Source organism: Rhagoletis pomonella, unplaced genomic scaffold (assembly GCF_013731165.1).
Source record: "Rhagoletis pomonella isolate Grant_MI unplaced genomic scaffold, Rhpom_1.0 Rhpom_scaffold_00010, whole genome shotgun sequence".
NCBI lineage: Eukaryota > Metazoa > Arthropoda > Insecta > Diptera > Tephritidae > Rhagoletis > Rhagoletis pomonella.
Window position 1 is genome coordinate 36,568,587 of NW_023458564.1, and position 15,377 is coordinate 36,583,963.

Here is a 15,377-nt window from a genome sequence, read left to right on the forward strand (position 1 = left end):
TTGGTACGTTAATTTATAGGTAATATTTTCAAAAGAATTCTTTTACAAATCTCTGTATTTTTCAGGAGCCTAATCCCGAAGATCCATTGAATAAAGAAGCAGCCGACCAATTGCAATCAAATCGCGCGCTATTCGAACGCAATGTTTTAAGAGCGATGCAGGGCCATACTGTGGGCGATACCCAGTTTGAGGCATGTCTCAAGTGATATCGAGAATCAACTCTTTAATTTTAGGATTAGCGTCTGCCTTCTCGACTTAAATTTACATTTACGTTTTGGTGGGCGTTTTTATAATAATTTAATTTTCAACAATAATTAAAGAAGAAAAGCAGGAAATGTATGTGGCTACATTTAATTTGATTTTGATTTGCACAAGTCGGAGTAAAAGCATCAGCTATGCTATTGCAAATTGTCGCCAGTCTCCAGTCGACGTCGAAAAATGAGATATTTTTTTTAGCTTTTGCAAGAGGGCAGCTACGGCAGTCAATTGATATTCTGTGTTGACCAAATGAAACTAAATGGATAATTGTGATCTACAGTGACGAACAAAAGTATTGGCACAGTGAATTTTTCGCCATATATGCAAAGGTTTTTATTCTAATTTATTTTCGATAATTTTTTATAAAAATATAGTTCATTCTACACCAGAAAACGTAATAATAAAAACTCTAAACTTTGTGCAAAGCTCAGGAAAATTCATTAAATTTGCACACTAATTTGCAACTTTTTATTCAGATTTTCTAGAAAAATCCTAAGTATGCAGTTTTATAGCCCATTCAAATTTAGTATAACAAAGTGCAAGTTTAAAGTTGCTAGAAAATCGCGTTGATTTTTGGTAATTTTTTTCACGCAAGTTCTTCCATACAAAGTAATTCGACAATTGTTTTTTGTATGGAGAAAATGAGCAACACATTCCACTAAAAAAATTGCCAAAAATCAATGCGATTTTCTAGCGATTTTCTAAAAAATCTGAATAAATAGTTGCAAATTAGTGTGCAAATTTAATGCATTTTCCTGAGTTTTGCACAAAGTTTAGAGATTTTATTATTATGTTTTCTGGTGTAGAATGAACAATATTTTTATAAAAAATTATCGAAGATAAATTAGAATAAATAACTTTGCATATATTGCGAAAAATTCACTGTGCCAATACTTCTGTTCGGCACTGTACATAGGTATGTACAATATGTATAAGCATATCTTTGTTCGTTTGGAATAGTACTCAGTAGATAATTTCAGGAGTTAAAAGTCCTTCCGAAAGTCCTTCCTGAGAATCAAGAGGCCTTCCACTCTACATTCCTTTCTCCTTCCTTTTTTGTATGGAGTGGCACAAATTGAAGGCCTTCCAGAAGGGCTTTTACAGGACGTGCTTCAGAAGCCCTTTATAAAATTCATACATCTTTGAAGTATTTGCTTAAGGTTTATATCAAATTTGTGTTATTGCAACTTAAAATGTTTATTAAAATTCATTTGTAATGCTAAATAATATAAATTTATGCATTCGCGTAAATTGTAAATGGATAAGCCCTTCTAGAAGGCATGCAAGGAAGTACATTTTCAGACCTTCTTGGGTAGGCCTCTTAGAATGGCTTCACTTAAGAAGGCCTAACTAAATTATCTTCTGGGTAGCTTATGTCTAAAGGCTGGCTTTAGTATAATACGGCATTCGCAGCATACGATTGCGAATGACTTACTGGCGCCGACCCTTCGAAGCACTTTTGGCAAATAAACGTACGAAAAATAGTTCCGATATTAGCAAGTCAATATTCTTATTAAGTCTCATCAAAAAATTCCTTGCCGTTTAAAGAATAAAGGCAATGCCGCATTATACTAAAGCCAGCCTTCGGACATAAGCTACTATTCCTAAAATATTAATTGACTGCCGTTGCTGCCCGCTTGCAAAAGCTAAACAACTTATTGCTGTTTTTTAAACACGGTCTAATAACACAGTGTTACAAAAAAGCGGAATACATCCGAAACAAAGCATAGTGAAGGTTGTAGGTAGGGTCGAATACACGAAAATATGTTTTGTAAAGTCCCAGAACTCTAAAAGTGTTTGGTAAAAAAACAGCTATTTTCGTATTTGATTCACTAATCTCTATTGGCAAGGAGCGGTTTTCGACTGATTTAAAAAATTTTCAAGCTGGTGCTTAAGGAGTGCAATCGTGATGGATATATCAAATTTGGTAGTTTGGTGAAGTAGTAGGTGCCTCTACCGCCAGATGGAATTAACTTCATGAGGGACGCTAATGATTGCACGAGCATGATAACGGGCACCAACAACAACTACAAATCGCTGATCATCTCACCGATGTCTACACGGCCAGAAACCTAGAGATCTCTGCCGCAAAATCAACCTCCATACTTTTCACCACCTGCACCAAGGCGATTAGGCTAAAATTAGACGTCTACGTCGAATAAATATAAAAATAAATAAATAAATAAATAAATAAAAATAAATAAATAAATAAATAAAACCCTGGAGTGACGTTTGACAGCACATTCTCATCAGGGTAATCCACAGAGCCCACTTCTAAAAAACTGTGAGCCAGGAAGGGGACCCGACGATCGACCGGTCGGTGGCCAACTAAGTATATAGCTCTATGTAGGGCCACAGGTTGCCATCTCGCCGTCCGAGCATCATCTCCGTGAAGAAAGCCAGATGATGGTGATGGCACAATCCATGCCCCCATACGACGGCACCTGCACGCCTGGAAATCTCACATCGAGCCGTACATAGCCCATCCGTTCGACGCAGTCGGAACAAATTGAACTGCCGAGAGAGACCAGGGTGGAGTCACAGACTCAACAGCAACTCAGAAGTGGCAAACACCCGCCCAGCATGCGGGCAAAGTTCAAACCACACTCAATACCTCTCCACATGTACCTCCACCGGATGACCCTGACACCGGAAGTCTTAAACTACGTCCAAAGTGACGATTTAAACATGTAAAATGAGTTTGAACTAAAAAAAAACAAAACTTCTGCAACAACATAGAAGAGAACTCTGAAGCCAACAGGCCGAGGAAAGTTCTGTCGAAATCTTCTTCAATTATGAACTCTGTCCAGAAGCATAACGGTGACTGGACGTCATCATGCAACAAAATTCTGGAGGTCATTATAAGCAGTCACTTCTCGGGCTGTTCGGTCGACACCTTCGGCAATTCGCCCGGTACTAGGACCTATTCGCCCCCTGGGCGATACCGTTAGGGACGTCGTTGTTGGTGAGAGGGTGGAATGGGCTTTAATGTCCTTTCAGTCCTACTAGTCTCCGGGACTTGAAGGAATCTGTCCCGCTCAACTACAGGAAGCTAAGGACATACTGAGCCCTCTGCTTTCTCAGATTTTTACACCCTGCCTAACCTTAACTTACATACCATACGAGTGCACAAAGGCGAAAGTTTTATTTCTACCAAAGGAGGCAAGTCCGATCATCTGAAACCGAATGATTTCAGGACTATAAGCCTCACTTCATTCTTTCCTAAAACTCTAGAGGTGCGCATCGACGAATATATTCGACGGAATATTAAAAAATACTTCTCGAATCAGTATTCATATTCCCAGGGAAAATCCGTGGAGACCGCAATTCACGAAATCATAGCGACGATTGAAAAAGGAATGCACGCTCGGATTTCAAAAATGCTTTCAAAAATGTCTATCCGTCTGTTACTAACTCCCTCCTTATAGTGGGGGGTGCTGCGGGGTTTGGTGGATTTTGTTGGGGTCCTTCTCGAAAAGAGAACTATTCTATCAGAACTGGGGGATGGTTCCATAACAAAGTATGTAAAAATGCACTCCCCAAGGTGGCGTTTTCTCCCCTCTACTCTGGAATCTAAGCGTTAACGGCCTACTTCTAAACCTAAAGAGAACGGATTGTCAAGTTGTTGTTGTTGTAGCGGCTACAACAACCCCGCCCAGGACGGTTGGTATCTCAGTCGTTGTCGTCAAGTTCCACTAACGGCAACCCTAGGAAGCGTGCAGCTTCTGTGGGGTTGGTCCACAGGGACAAGGCCGTTAGGGTTGTCGGGTTTTCCGGGCATGCGAAGAGATGTTTCGAGTCATGTGGGGTCTCTCCGCATGCCGGACACTCATTCGGCGCATCCTCATTCAATCTACTCAGGTAGGAGTTTAACCTGCTGCAGTAGCCGGAGCGAAGTTGTGCTAGTGTTGTGCGAGTCTCCCGAGGCAGATGATGCTCCGTCTCGTCTGTGTCCGGGGGTGGTATGCCTAGAACGGCATTCACAGGTCTGGAGTCTACATAACTCGAGACTGACTCCCTGTGAATGCCGTTCAGGGCCCGTCGGTAAGCTGTCGGGTCCAGAGGTTGCATGATGAACCTCTGGACTTCGTCCGTCAGTTCATATAGACGCCTCCTGACGTGCCTAGGCGAGGGCTCCTCTGCAAGCAGCTGTCTGTGTGGGTGGCCACTTCTGTGGCTCCCGATCAGGAACTGCTTGCAGAGCATTATATTGTGCTCCTTTACGGGGAGCATTTGCGCCTCGCCGTGAAGATGGTGTTCGGGCGACATCAGGAGGCATCCTGTCGCTGTCCTGATTGCGGTGTTCTGTGCAGTCTGTAGCTTCGTCCACTGCGTCCTACTAGTCCCCGGCGACCACACTGGCGCTGCGTAGTTCAAAACCGGCCGGCCTATTGCCTTGTATGTTGCCAGCAACGTTTCTTTGTCTTTGCCCCAAGTACTGCCGGCTAGCGACTTGAGGACCTTTTTGCGGCTCTGTACTTTATTGACAATAGCGGTTGCGTGCGCAGAGAAGGAGAGCAGGCTGTCGAATGTTACTCCGAGTATTTTGGGGTTATTCACCGTCGGAATTGGTGTGTCATCGACGTGAATCCCCAGCGGTAGCCTGAACTCCTTCGTCCAGGTTGTGAACAGGGTCGCGGAGGATTTCGTAGGGACGGATTGTCAAGTCACAGCATATGCTGATGACAGTAATCGTGGTAAAGGGAAAACATCTGCAGGTCCTGAGTGAATATTGCAAAACGAACTCAGTCTGGTTAACATCTGGTTCAAGGAATGTAGAATTAGTGTCAATCCCCTTCAAGACGGAAATGGTACTTTTCACAAGGAAGTATAAAACTTCTATATTTAAACCTCCCATCCTAAATGGGGTGGCATTTACTCTCGTAACTGCGGTCAAATACATTGGAGTTATTCTAGACAAGGAACTGGACTGGAAGTGAAGTATTAAAGACTGCTCCAGGAAGGTCAATACCGCTCTAAGACGGCTATAAGCAAAACAATTTGGAATAAAAAATCACATATAGTACACTGGATGTACCCAGCTGTGATAAGACCATCCTTTTCTATGGGGTCACCGTATGGTGGCCTGCGCTAAACCACCTTGTCCATAGCCAAGATGGAATGACTGCAGAGGACAGCTGCCATACCCGTCACGGAAGCGCTGCCAATTACACCCACACCAGCCGGTTCTACGTACCGGAATGACTCGGGTTTTACCCGACCAAGGGCTGTTGTTTCGGCGATCTAACCCCGTTTAGGTCGGCGAAATCCATCAAACGTTGCTCGATTCTAGGGCTAGATCTTCTCTGTACGCCTCTGCTCAGGGCTGGTATAGAGTCTAACCCAGACCCAAAAATTTACACCTGCTGCGTATGCCAGAGACGACTGTATACAAACTCCACCTCGGTCAGGTGCAATGCCTGTGACGGGTGGAGTCACCTCCGTAACTGCTCGGGCCTACGTACGCAACAGCAATGGACCACGTCGTTCGTGGCCCCATGCTGCGAGAACCGGACCGCCTCCACGGCAAACCACCACCCGCCCGGGCAGCACATAATCAACACACCCACACCCCAACACAACACAACAATAGACACACAAACAAACACAATAGCACCCACACACTACCGCCGGCAACTCCTAGTCCCTCCGACGATCTGCTCTGTTTGAATATACCGTAACGTGACATCAGTCAAGTGCAACTCCTGCCTCGGCTGATGCCACTTTAGGGCGTGCTCAGGACTTCGCAACAAGCGAGATTGGACGAGTGACTATGTGGGCCTCTGCTGTGCTGCCCAGTCGCATCCCTCCCCCGCGACGCCGCCAACCACCACCACAAGGCAGCACCCCCTTTTGCAGCACGTACAGCAGGGAGCCGGCAGGCTACACAACTCTTTAACACCACACATCACGATCGGTCTCCCAAGGCACATAAAGGTGCTGCAATTTAACTGTAACGGACTCCAGAACAAGATCGAGGAGATAACTGTCTTTATGGGAAGGCATGGAATATTAATAGCTGCGGTCCAAGAGACGAAGCTGCACGGCAATTCAACCCTGTTGAATTGCGCCGGATACAACGTGCACCGTCGAGATCGCGAGCGAGAAAATGGTGGAGGTTTAACGTTCATCACGCACCACACCGTGCAGTACCGTCTTATTGAAGCAGACATCGACCGCAGGGATACCATCCTAGAATGTCAGGGTATTGCTATCCGGTCAGGCGATGTTGAGCTCGAAATATTTAACGTATACATACTCGCTGTCACCAGCTGCCCGGCAGGATATCACCCTGAAATAGGTGCGCTACTCAGAGGTAAAAACCGTATGGTAGTTGGTGACTTTAACGCGCACCACGATCTTTGGCACTCAAGCCTGTCAAATGATCGTAGGGGAATACCTCTGGCTGAGCAGATAGACGATTCGACGTTCTGCACAATGAACGACGACGCTCCCACCAGGATTATGGGCAGCTGCTGCAGCTCGCCAGATCTAACAATTGTCAGCGCTGGTCTGATAAACAGTGTATCATGGCGACCTATGCTGACTCTAGCATCAGACCATCTGCCCATAGTCATCTCGATTGATTAACCTGCTGACTTTGCTTCCGTGGATCACCGGGCTTATGTCAACTTTTCCAAAGCTGACTGGAAAGGCTTCACGGATGTTACTGAGGGCGCCTTCACTGCACTGCCCATACCAACCGACGTTCATGTAGGTGAACGTAAGCTCCAAAGGGTTGTCACCGCTGCTGCTGCTCGCTTCATCCCAGCAGGATGTTTTAAGGATCCACGTCCGAACTTTCCTGCTGAAGCCGTATCAGGGATCTCAATTCGGAGATTTGGCAACTTCTGAACGTACATAAGCGGAAGAAATGGGAAGAGCATTTGAAGACCTGCAACTTCGCCTCTGGTGTGAGTAAGCTTTGGTCAACCGTGAGGTCGTTGTCCAACCCGACGAAGCGTTACGACAGAATCGAGATGGACTTTGGTGACCACGCTTGGTCGCGAGCTATTTTAGCCGACAGTTCATTTTGCATCCTCCGGTGGATAAAGCCAAACGTCGAGTAACCAGAAGGCTGCACAAAATGCCAAAACCCAGTGCGCCTCTTGTTTTCACTAGTGGTGAGGTAAGGGTAGCCATCGGGAAGGAGAAAGCCTCCAGAGCCATTGGACCCGACGGAATATGCATGTTGATGCTGAAAAATTTGGGTCCTGCGGGAGTAGCATACCTAACGGAAGTCCTCAACCTGCCTATGGCCACTCTCGTCATTCCAGACTTCTGGAAAATGGGGAGAGTGGTCCCACTGCTCAAACCGGGGAAACCAGCCAGCAAAGGAGAGTCTTATCACCCGATAACCCTCCTTTCCCTGGTAGCGAAGACACTGGAGGCCCTGCTTCTCCCGTATTTTACGAACCGCCTGACCCCAGCGAAGCATCAGCATGGGTTCCGTAAAGTGCATAGCCCAACAACAACACTTAACGCCATAAACACTCAGATAACTCGTGGCCTAAACCGAAATCGCCCCTGTGAGAGAACTATTCTAGTAGTGTTGGACCTGTCCGAGGCGTTCGACACTGTCAGTCATTCAACGCTACTAGAAGATATATAGGGCCTCCTCACTCCCACAGGGACTCAAATGGATGTCGGGCGAATTACCTGAGTCGTCGACACTCGTCAGTAATTTTAAGAGACAAAACTAGCTAGCCACGTTAAATTAAACAGGGGGTACCACATGGTGGTGTCCTGTCCCCACTACTGTTTACTTATTACATTTCAAAGCTTCCTTAACTACCAGAAGGAGTCTCAATTGTCTCTTACGCTGTTGATTGTTCGATAATGGCGTCTGGGAATGGAATTGATGACTTGTGCTCGAAAGTAAACGGTTATCTCGCCGAACTTTCCCGCTTCTTCACTTCAAGGAGCATTGCCCTATCAACTGCGAAATACTCGGCAACCCTATTCACCACCTGGACGGAGGAGGTCAGACTGCAACTGGGTATTCACGTCGATGGCGTAAAAATACCGACGGTGAATAACCCGAAAATCCTCGGAATTACCTTGGACAGTCTGCTCTCCTTCTCGGCGCATACAACCGCAATTGTCGACAAAGTAGAGAGCCGCAACAATGTCCTCAAGTCGCTGGCCGGCAGCACTTGGGGCAAAGATAAAAAAAACATTGTTGGCAACATACAAGGCAATTGGCCGGCCGGTTATAAACTATGCAGCGCCCGTGTGGTCGCCGGGGACGCAGGACGCAGTGGATGAAGCTACAGACCTACCAAACACGGCATTACGACCAGCGACCGGATGCCTCCTGATGACGCCCCAACACCACCTATATGACGAGGCCCAGATACTCCCAGTCAAGGAGCATAACATAATGCTCTTCAAGCAGTTCCTTGCTGGGAGCCACAGGCGTGGCCATCCCAGCGGACAGCTGCTCGCGGCAGAAACCTCGCCAAGGCACGTCAGGAGGCATCTTTACGAACTGACGGACGAAGTCCAGAGGTTTATTAAACAACCTCTGGACCCGTCAACCTACCGACAGGCCCTGAACGGTATTCACAGGGAATCAGTCTCGAGTTATGTAGACTCCCGCCCTGTGAATGCCGTTCTAGGGACACAACCACTGAACGTGGACGGGACAGAACTTTGTCTGCCCGGGAGACCCGCACTACAATAGCCCAACTTCGCTCTGGCTATTGCAGCAGGCTAAACTCTTACCTGAGTAGAATCAATGAGGATAAGCCCAACCAATGCCCGGCATGTGGATAGTCGCCACATGACTCCCGGCACCTCTTCACATGCCCTAAGAACCCCACTCAGCTGACGCCACTGTTCCTATGGACAGAGCCTGTGGAAGTCGCACTTCCTGGGCCTCCCCCAAGCTGAAATTGACGACAATGTTGACGGATTAACCGACCCGAGCGGGGCTTAGTAGCCGCTACAACAACAACAGCAACAACAACACCCACAAAATCCCCAGAAATATTGTTAAATCTTTCCCTAGGTTAAATACGATCCAGCCAAGGAGAGGCGTAAGATTCGGATACGCAAAAATAATTGAAACTCTACCGGACAATCTACCATAAATAGATTATATCTCTACTCTGTTTAGACAACAAGTTCTGCATAAGAATCCCAGAGAGGAGCGAATGGGAAGCGGCCACAGACTTAAACGCAGGGTCTACGGCCATATATACAGATGACTCCAGGCTTAACAAAAGTGTGGGATTTACCCTGACGAATTCGCTCTAAACCTCAGTTTTCGCATACCGGAGTATTGTAGCGTTTTTCAAGCAGAGCTAAACGCCATAATGGAGGCGGCATGGTGGCTCATAACCTCCATCTCGCCAGGACTCAATCTAACGGTACAACGTCCAAAGTAGCCATAGAATGCAGGAAGACTCAACCTGCTCGCATCAAAATACTCCTTGACTGTTGTATGTGACCCTGGACATTCCTGGCAACTGGCTAGCCGATGAGCTGGCAAGGAGGGGGACGGAAGTCAATTCTGCTCAGAACGCGGACATATCTCTAACCTCCTGCAAACGGATTAAAGGCGGAACTCATCGGGGAGGTAAATACCGGGTGTGCTGTGGAAACCACCTGCCATACTACCAGGCGAGTTTGAATTTTGACATTTCAATTTTAATGGTGTTCGCAAAACTCGTACCAATTTTCAGCTTTTTGCGAATTGTTGTAAGCTTACCTCTATTTATTGAGCTAGCTTTACTGCGCTATTAGGTTTAAATGGGTTTTTTATAGAATAAACTGTATTTTTCTTAAAAATAAATAATTCAACATAAGTGGCAACAAAATCACTTTGAAATGGAGGTGCTATTCAGCCTCATTGCGTAGGTCGTAAATTAGGCTAAATTGTACGACTCGACAACAGTAGCATTGTCTATTGTCGTAATGAAATAAGTAAACGACCAAAATCGTCGAAAACTAAACAGTGCTGCCAAGTTTTGCCGTTTTAATACACTAGTCGAGTGGAAATTTTAGGCAATGACGTGCAATTTTCGATGCGATTCGACTCTCGAAAAACGACTGGCATTCGACACGACTCTCGCAATGAGGGTGATTGATATTGCCGATACTGTATATGCTAAGTTCGTAGCTATTCGAATTCAGTGATGGCAACTTCGTAGATTTCATGTAAAATCGGACTACGATGGATTCATTGATAGCCCTGATAAATAACTAAAAAGTATTTCTACTCAATCTTGTTTATTATAAAATTTTACAGTTTTACACTATTATCTTTTAAGAGAATATTTCGCCAAACACATAGATCAGAAACAGCAGATTGTCGTCCCGTCGGTATGCGGAGATCATAAAGCCTGAAATGTATTAACAAATAAATAAATAGCTGCTTTGTATTGAACTGATTTATCAAAACTAACCGACAAATAAAACCAACGCTTATATCGTCAGTCACCATTATTTTTAGCAAATTTTGTATGAGTTGTGGAGGCAGTAATTTGAGAACCGGCCGCACACGGTCACCACCACACTCAACCAGCAAGGATATAAAACGATATGCAAAATAAACTTTTGGTGTGAGCTCATCCGACGTAACGAATTGTTGTAATACTTTAAAAATATGCTGAACACTAGAATGAAGCGGTTCCTTTAGAGTTGCCGTTCGAATGCCATCACGGGCAGTTGTTGTGCCAGCGGCATCTGTGTTAACCCCAGCAGCGGATAAAAGTGGATGATTATCGCTGAGAAAATCATTTGAGCATGAGTTGTCTGAACCACCTTCTTGGTTGAGTTTACGCAATTTGGGTGCATTATTTATGTCCAAATCGCCACTGCTGCAATCGGCGTCGCTGTGTGTGCGAGTGCGCTTATGTTGTAGGCTATCAATGGTACCTTGGCGGTGTTCCAATGCTGAAATTATGCAGTATACGGAAAGAAGAGCTAGCACATGTGATTGCGGTTCGTTTATTTCCCCACTGGAAATAAAAAAATATATAAGTACATATGTACATATGTGTATTTGTATTTATTTCAATTTTAATTCTAGCACAACAATTAAACAAATTATTTTATAGCGCTAGTCCCCATACATAAATAACTAAATCTAAGAACAAAATTAGTTTTAAATTGTAGTTAATGTCTAGATGGAATTGATTTGTAATACAATAAAAGCAACGACATTTTACAGATAGGTTGCATACAAGTTTAATACAAAAAAATATATATATATTATATGAAGTAAGTAATTGTTTAGTTTAAAGAACATTAATTTATGTTCATACGTTATTATAAAAACTGGTTTATTCGTTTTTAAAGCGCGGTGCGTTATTTAACAGCCCAAGTCAAATGGGGAATGAGTTCCAAAGACGAATCGAATTTATGAAGAATTGGCGTTCAGATATGAGTAATCCACTTGCAAAGTGCGCTATGTAAATTTTTTTAGATTTTTAGTTTTTGGAGAATTACGTACCAGTATTCATAGTAGTAGCATCTCCACTAACAACACAGTGCAAAATCTTTTTATATTCTGAAAAAATAGCATCAAATGTTAACTCTTGTCCCAAAAGTCGCTATCACTCTCATTTATAAACTTTCAAAACTATACACTCTTCTGATGAACTTAAAAAAGTGCTTTAGGTCGTATAGACTGTTAATGTTATCTTATGTCATGTTATGTTATGTTACAATTTTATCAGGCTCTTATTTATCCAAATTTTCAGGTAATAATAAAAAAGATTCAATTTAAATGTTACTTGTTGTCGTAGTCGTTTTTTCAATTTTATGGCTTTTTATTATAAAATCATATAACGCTGTTTGCAAGTGGACTACTCATAGAAGAAAACGATATTTAGTATGTACTATATGTAAGTACTGACCTCGAAGAATAAAGAAATTTAAGTCCTTGATATCAAATAAAACACCTCTTTGAGGTAAATTTTTCGAGTGACGAAAGCTAATCTAGAAACACAAAATTTATGATATCAATTTCGGGACGAAAGTTGGACTAATTTTTTTAACTGCCCTGGAAACTGACGGAAAATAGTTTTATTTATTCAGAACGTTGCAAAGTTCTGTCTATTCCTAGAAACACAAAATAAAAAAAATCGTGACTTAGGCTTAACGCTAGCTCGGTTCACCAAATATCACACTGAATGCGTACCTACATGATAAATACTTATGTATATGAAAAATATGTATATACTTATTTATATGAGAACAAAGAAACCAGCAAAAATAAAAAAAAAATCTTTAAGAATTACACAGCCTACAAATTATGTATCGCGTGCAGGGAGGTCAACTCGAGGGAAATTCTCCCGAATTGCAGGGAATTTCGGTTTAGGTGACAATCGGGGATTGGACAGTTTTTTGCAGCTAATTGGGTATATGTTATGTTGAGAACATAATGAAACCAAATAGACGAATATGTTAATTTTTAACCATTTGTCGCTATTTGGAGCGACTTTTTTCAATTTGAATCGAAATATCTCCACAACAAGAGTATTCCCAGACATAAGGTATATACCAAATGAAATCTAAGGTTTTGGGATAAACTTGAGGAAACTTAGAATGAAATCGACTGACCAGTTTTTGAGAAATTTTGCGAAATCTATATTTTCAGCAGCCCGATTTTTAGTTTTCAGGCGATAACGCTATGACATATTTATATTTCATAAACCCAAAAGTCAGCGTTAGATAGCTTGTTTTAAGGTCCTTCTACTGATATACACATCAATGGTATGGAATGAGTAGTGCGGCCTCAACGATAGTTTAAAAAATTGCTTGTTTTTAGCCGGAACTCAATATATAAGGTATCGTTGGAAAGGTATTCAGCTATAGTATAACACTAAATATCTCGGGTGTACCCACTTACCCCCTTAAACGGGCAAAAGTAAAAAAATGTTTTTTGTTTCGCAACACTATAGCCTAATTTTTAAGAATCCGGTTAATCGTTTATGAAGCTGGAATCCATTTTCTGAACACATTCTGCAACGATACCTCAAACATGTCGATTGGACGTCTGGATAAAAACTTCCAAATCACGTGTATATATAAGCGAGTCATTTCAGCATGCTACTGTGGCTGCTTTCGTCACTCGCGCGCACTGCCGTGCGCTGTGATAGATACTGAGACTCCTTTGTGTATATAACTTTATGTAAGTTCAGTAGTGTTCTAACTTTTAACAGGTTTTCGAAGGAGATGCTAAGCAAATTTTCAGCATATGATGTTACGTGGTCAAGTCTTCAACCCAAACACGTATCTTGCAATGTTGTTATAGACAACATTTAACCAGAGACCCAAAATAATTACTATCCTAATATTTGAGATCAAAAACGTCGCCTTGTTATAAGAGAATTTTTTTCATCTTTGTATAGTAATTATTCACGACAAATATCTTTTTTCGTCTCGTGGGATGATTATTTTCGAATGGAAATTATTTACGTCTTTTCATAATTAATATACCGTCACTAGACACGAATAAAGGCGCGAGCTCAAAAGTTGACGGCGAAAAAAGACGCATAAAAAAATTTCAGCGTCAAATACTCTTAACATACTTCGCCAAAGATTTTATAAGCATTTTTTTTTTTCGCAAAATATTTTTAAACACCTTTTTTCGCCGTCAAAACACTAGCGCGCCTTTATTCTGTGTAGTGACGATACATATATGATTTTTATTTTTCTCGTCTCTCGGGAAGTTTATTTCAAGCCGAATATTATTTACGTCTTGTCATAATTTTTTCTTCCTCTTTATATCCTAAATTTGGGAGTATAAATAAAATAGTTGTATCAACATTTACCTTTTAAAAATAATTAATATCTTATCTTATTTAAAAACGTTAAAATTTTACATTAAATTCGATAACTACTTGCCATAATCTCTATTTTAAAATTAATAAAACTTTAGTGAACATATTTTAAAATTTTTTTTAGTGCCATAATGTCATCTGATTATTACACAATGTAGCTAGCCAGGACTATTACAGTTTTCTATATCGGATACGATTGTTTTTGATATAATTGAGACACTGAAATTACACATTTCGATATTGTCTTTTTCCATCTCTTTCAAGTAACTTGAAAACGGAATTTACTTTGGAACCCATAGGCCTCATGATATCATAATATCAATATCGTTGTTTCTTAGGGTAAAAATAAGTATATTTTACTGTTCAATATTAGAGGGGGCGTGAAACAAAATTGATGATTTATTGTTAGTATGGAAACTAGAAACAAAATTATCAACTTATTGAGCATTAGACCTCTTTCAAAAATAAAAGGGGAAATGTTCGGTTATTTGTGCTATGGTTTTGGTTTTTGTACAAATAACCGAGCCGTACCCAATAAAATATGTACCTTTTGCTTGTTCAAATTTCGATTATAGGAACAAAATATTTGTAAATAAACAAGAAATTAACAACAAAATTTGAATGATTTTAGATATTGGATACGGTAGCACGAAAAGTCACAATCTACTTAATTGTCAGGTTGTTAATATGGCGACGAAAAAGTGACATGGTTCTTCTTGAAACCATGGGCCAAATATTGTAAAATTGCATTTTTAGTTTTTTACTCTGACGTAAGTAATACCAAAATGATTTAAACAATTCTGTGAAATCTGCTTAGAGAAGAAGTATGGGTATCAAGTTAAAGAGGAAATTCTCTAGAATTTAATCAGATTTAATTTTTTGTGCATATGGTAAGTATTGAAAATGTCTTAAAATTAAAATTTTTTCCTTGAAATTTCGTAATATTTGTTTTTGAAAAAATTATATGTTAAGGACTTGTATAAACTCGATAACATCCTCAAATTTCGTCCTTCTAACTTTATCAGCTTAAAAAATTACCTATTCGTCCTTGTGTATTCAAAAAATTTTAATTTTTTTTAATTTCTAAAGAAATTTCCATCTTTCTTTCCTTCTTTTTATTTGGTATTCATATTTTTATTCCACAATGCATTGAGTTTTTTAAATAATTTGTGGAATTAATCATATCCTTTACTTTACTTTGTCAGTTGCAAAATAACGTGCAGCCGAAGTTATTTCCAAGCGCCGAACTACTCCGAGCGACTGCTCTGCATTTTTTGTAACTTACTTTGTAAAGCGGCTCAGAGGTATGTCTGATACCAAATG

General features: G+C 41.6%; 1 protein-coding gene across 2 annotated transcripts in view; it reads right to left on the reverse strand.

Annotated features, from left to right (window-relative positions):
• Positions 1-10,477: 10,477 nt before the first annotated feature.
• The window catches only part of LOC118746311 (mediator of RNA polymerase II transcription subunit 24-like), a 34,760-nt gene continuing 29,860 nt past the window's right edge, over positions 10,478-15,377 (reverse strand). For both annotated transcript variants that reach the window (XM_036480160.1, XM_036480159.1), the window contains 2 exons: positions 10,671-11,225; positions 10,478-10,607 (listed from right to left, as the gene is read on the reverse strand). In XM_036480160.1, the coding sequence (XP_036336053.1) occupies positions 10,508-10,607; positions 10,671-11,225 (655 nt within the window). In that variant the 3' untranslated portion in view covers positions 10,478-10,507. The remainder of the gene's footprint in view (positions 10,608-10,670; positions 11,226-15,377) is intronic.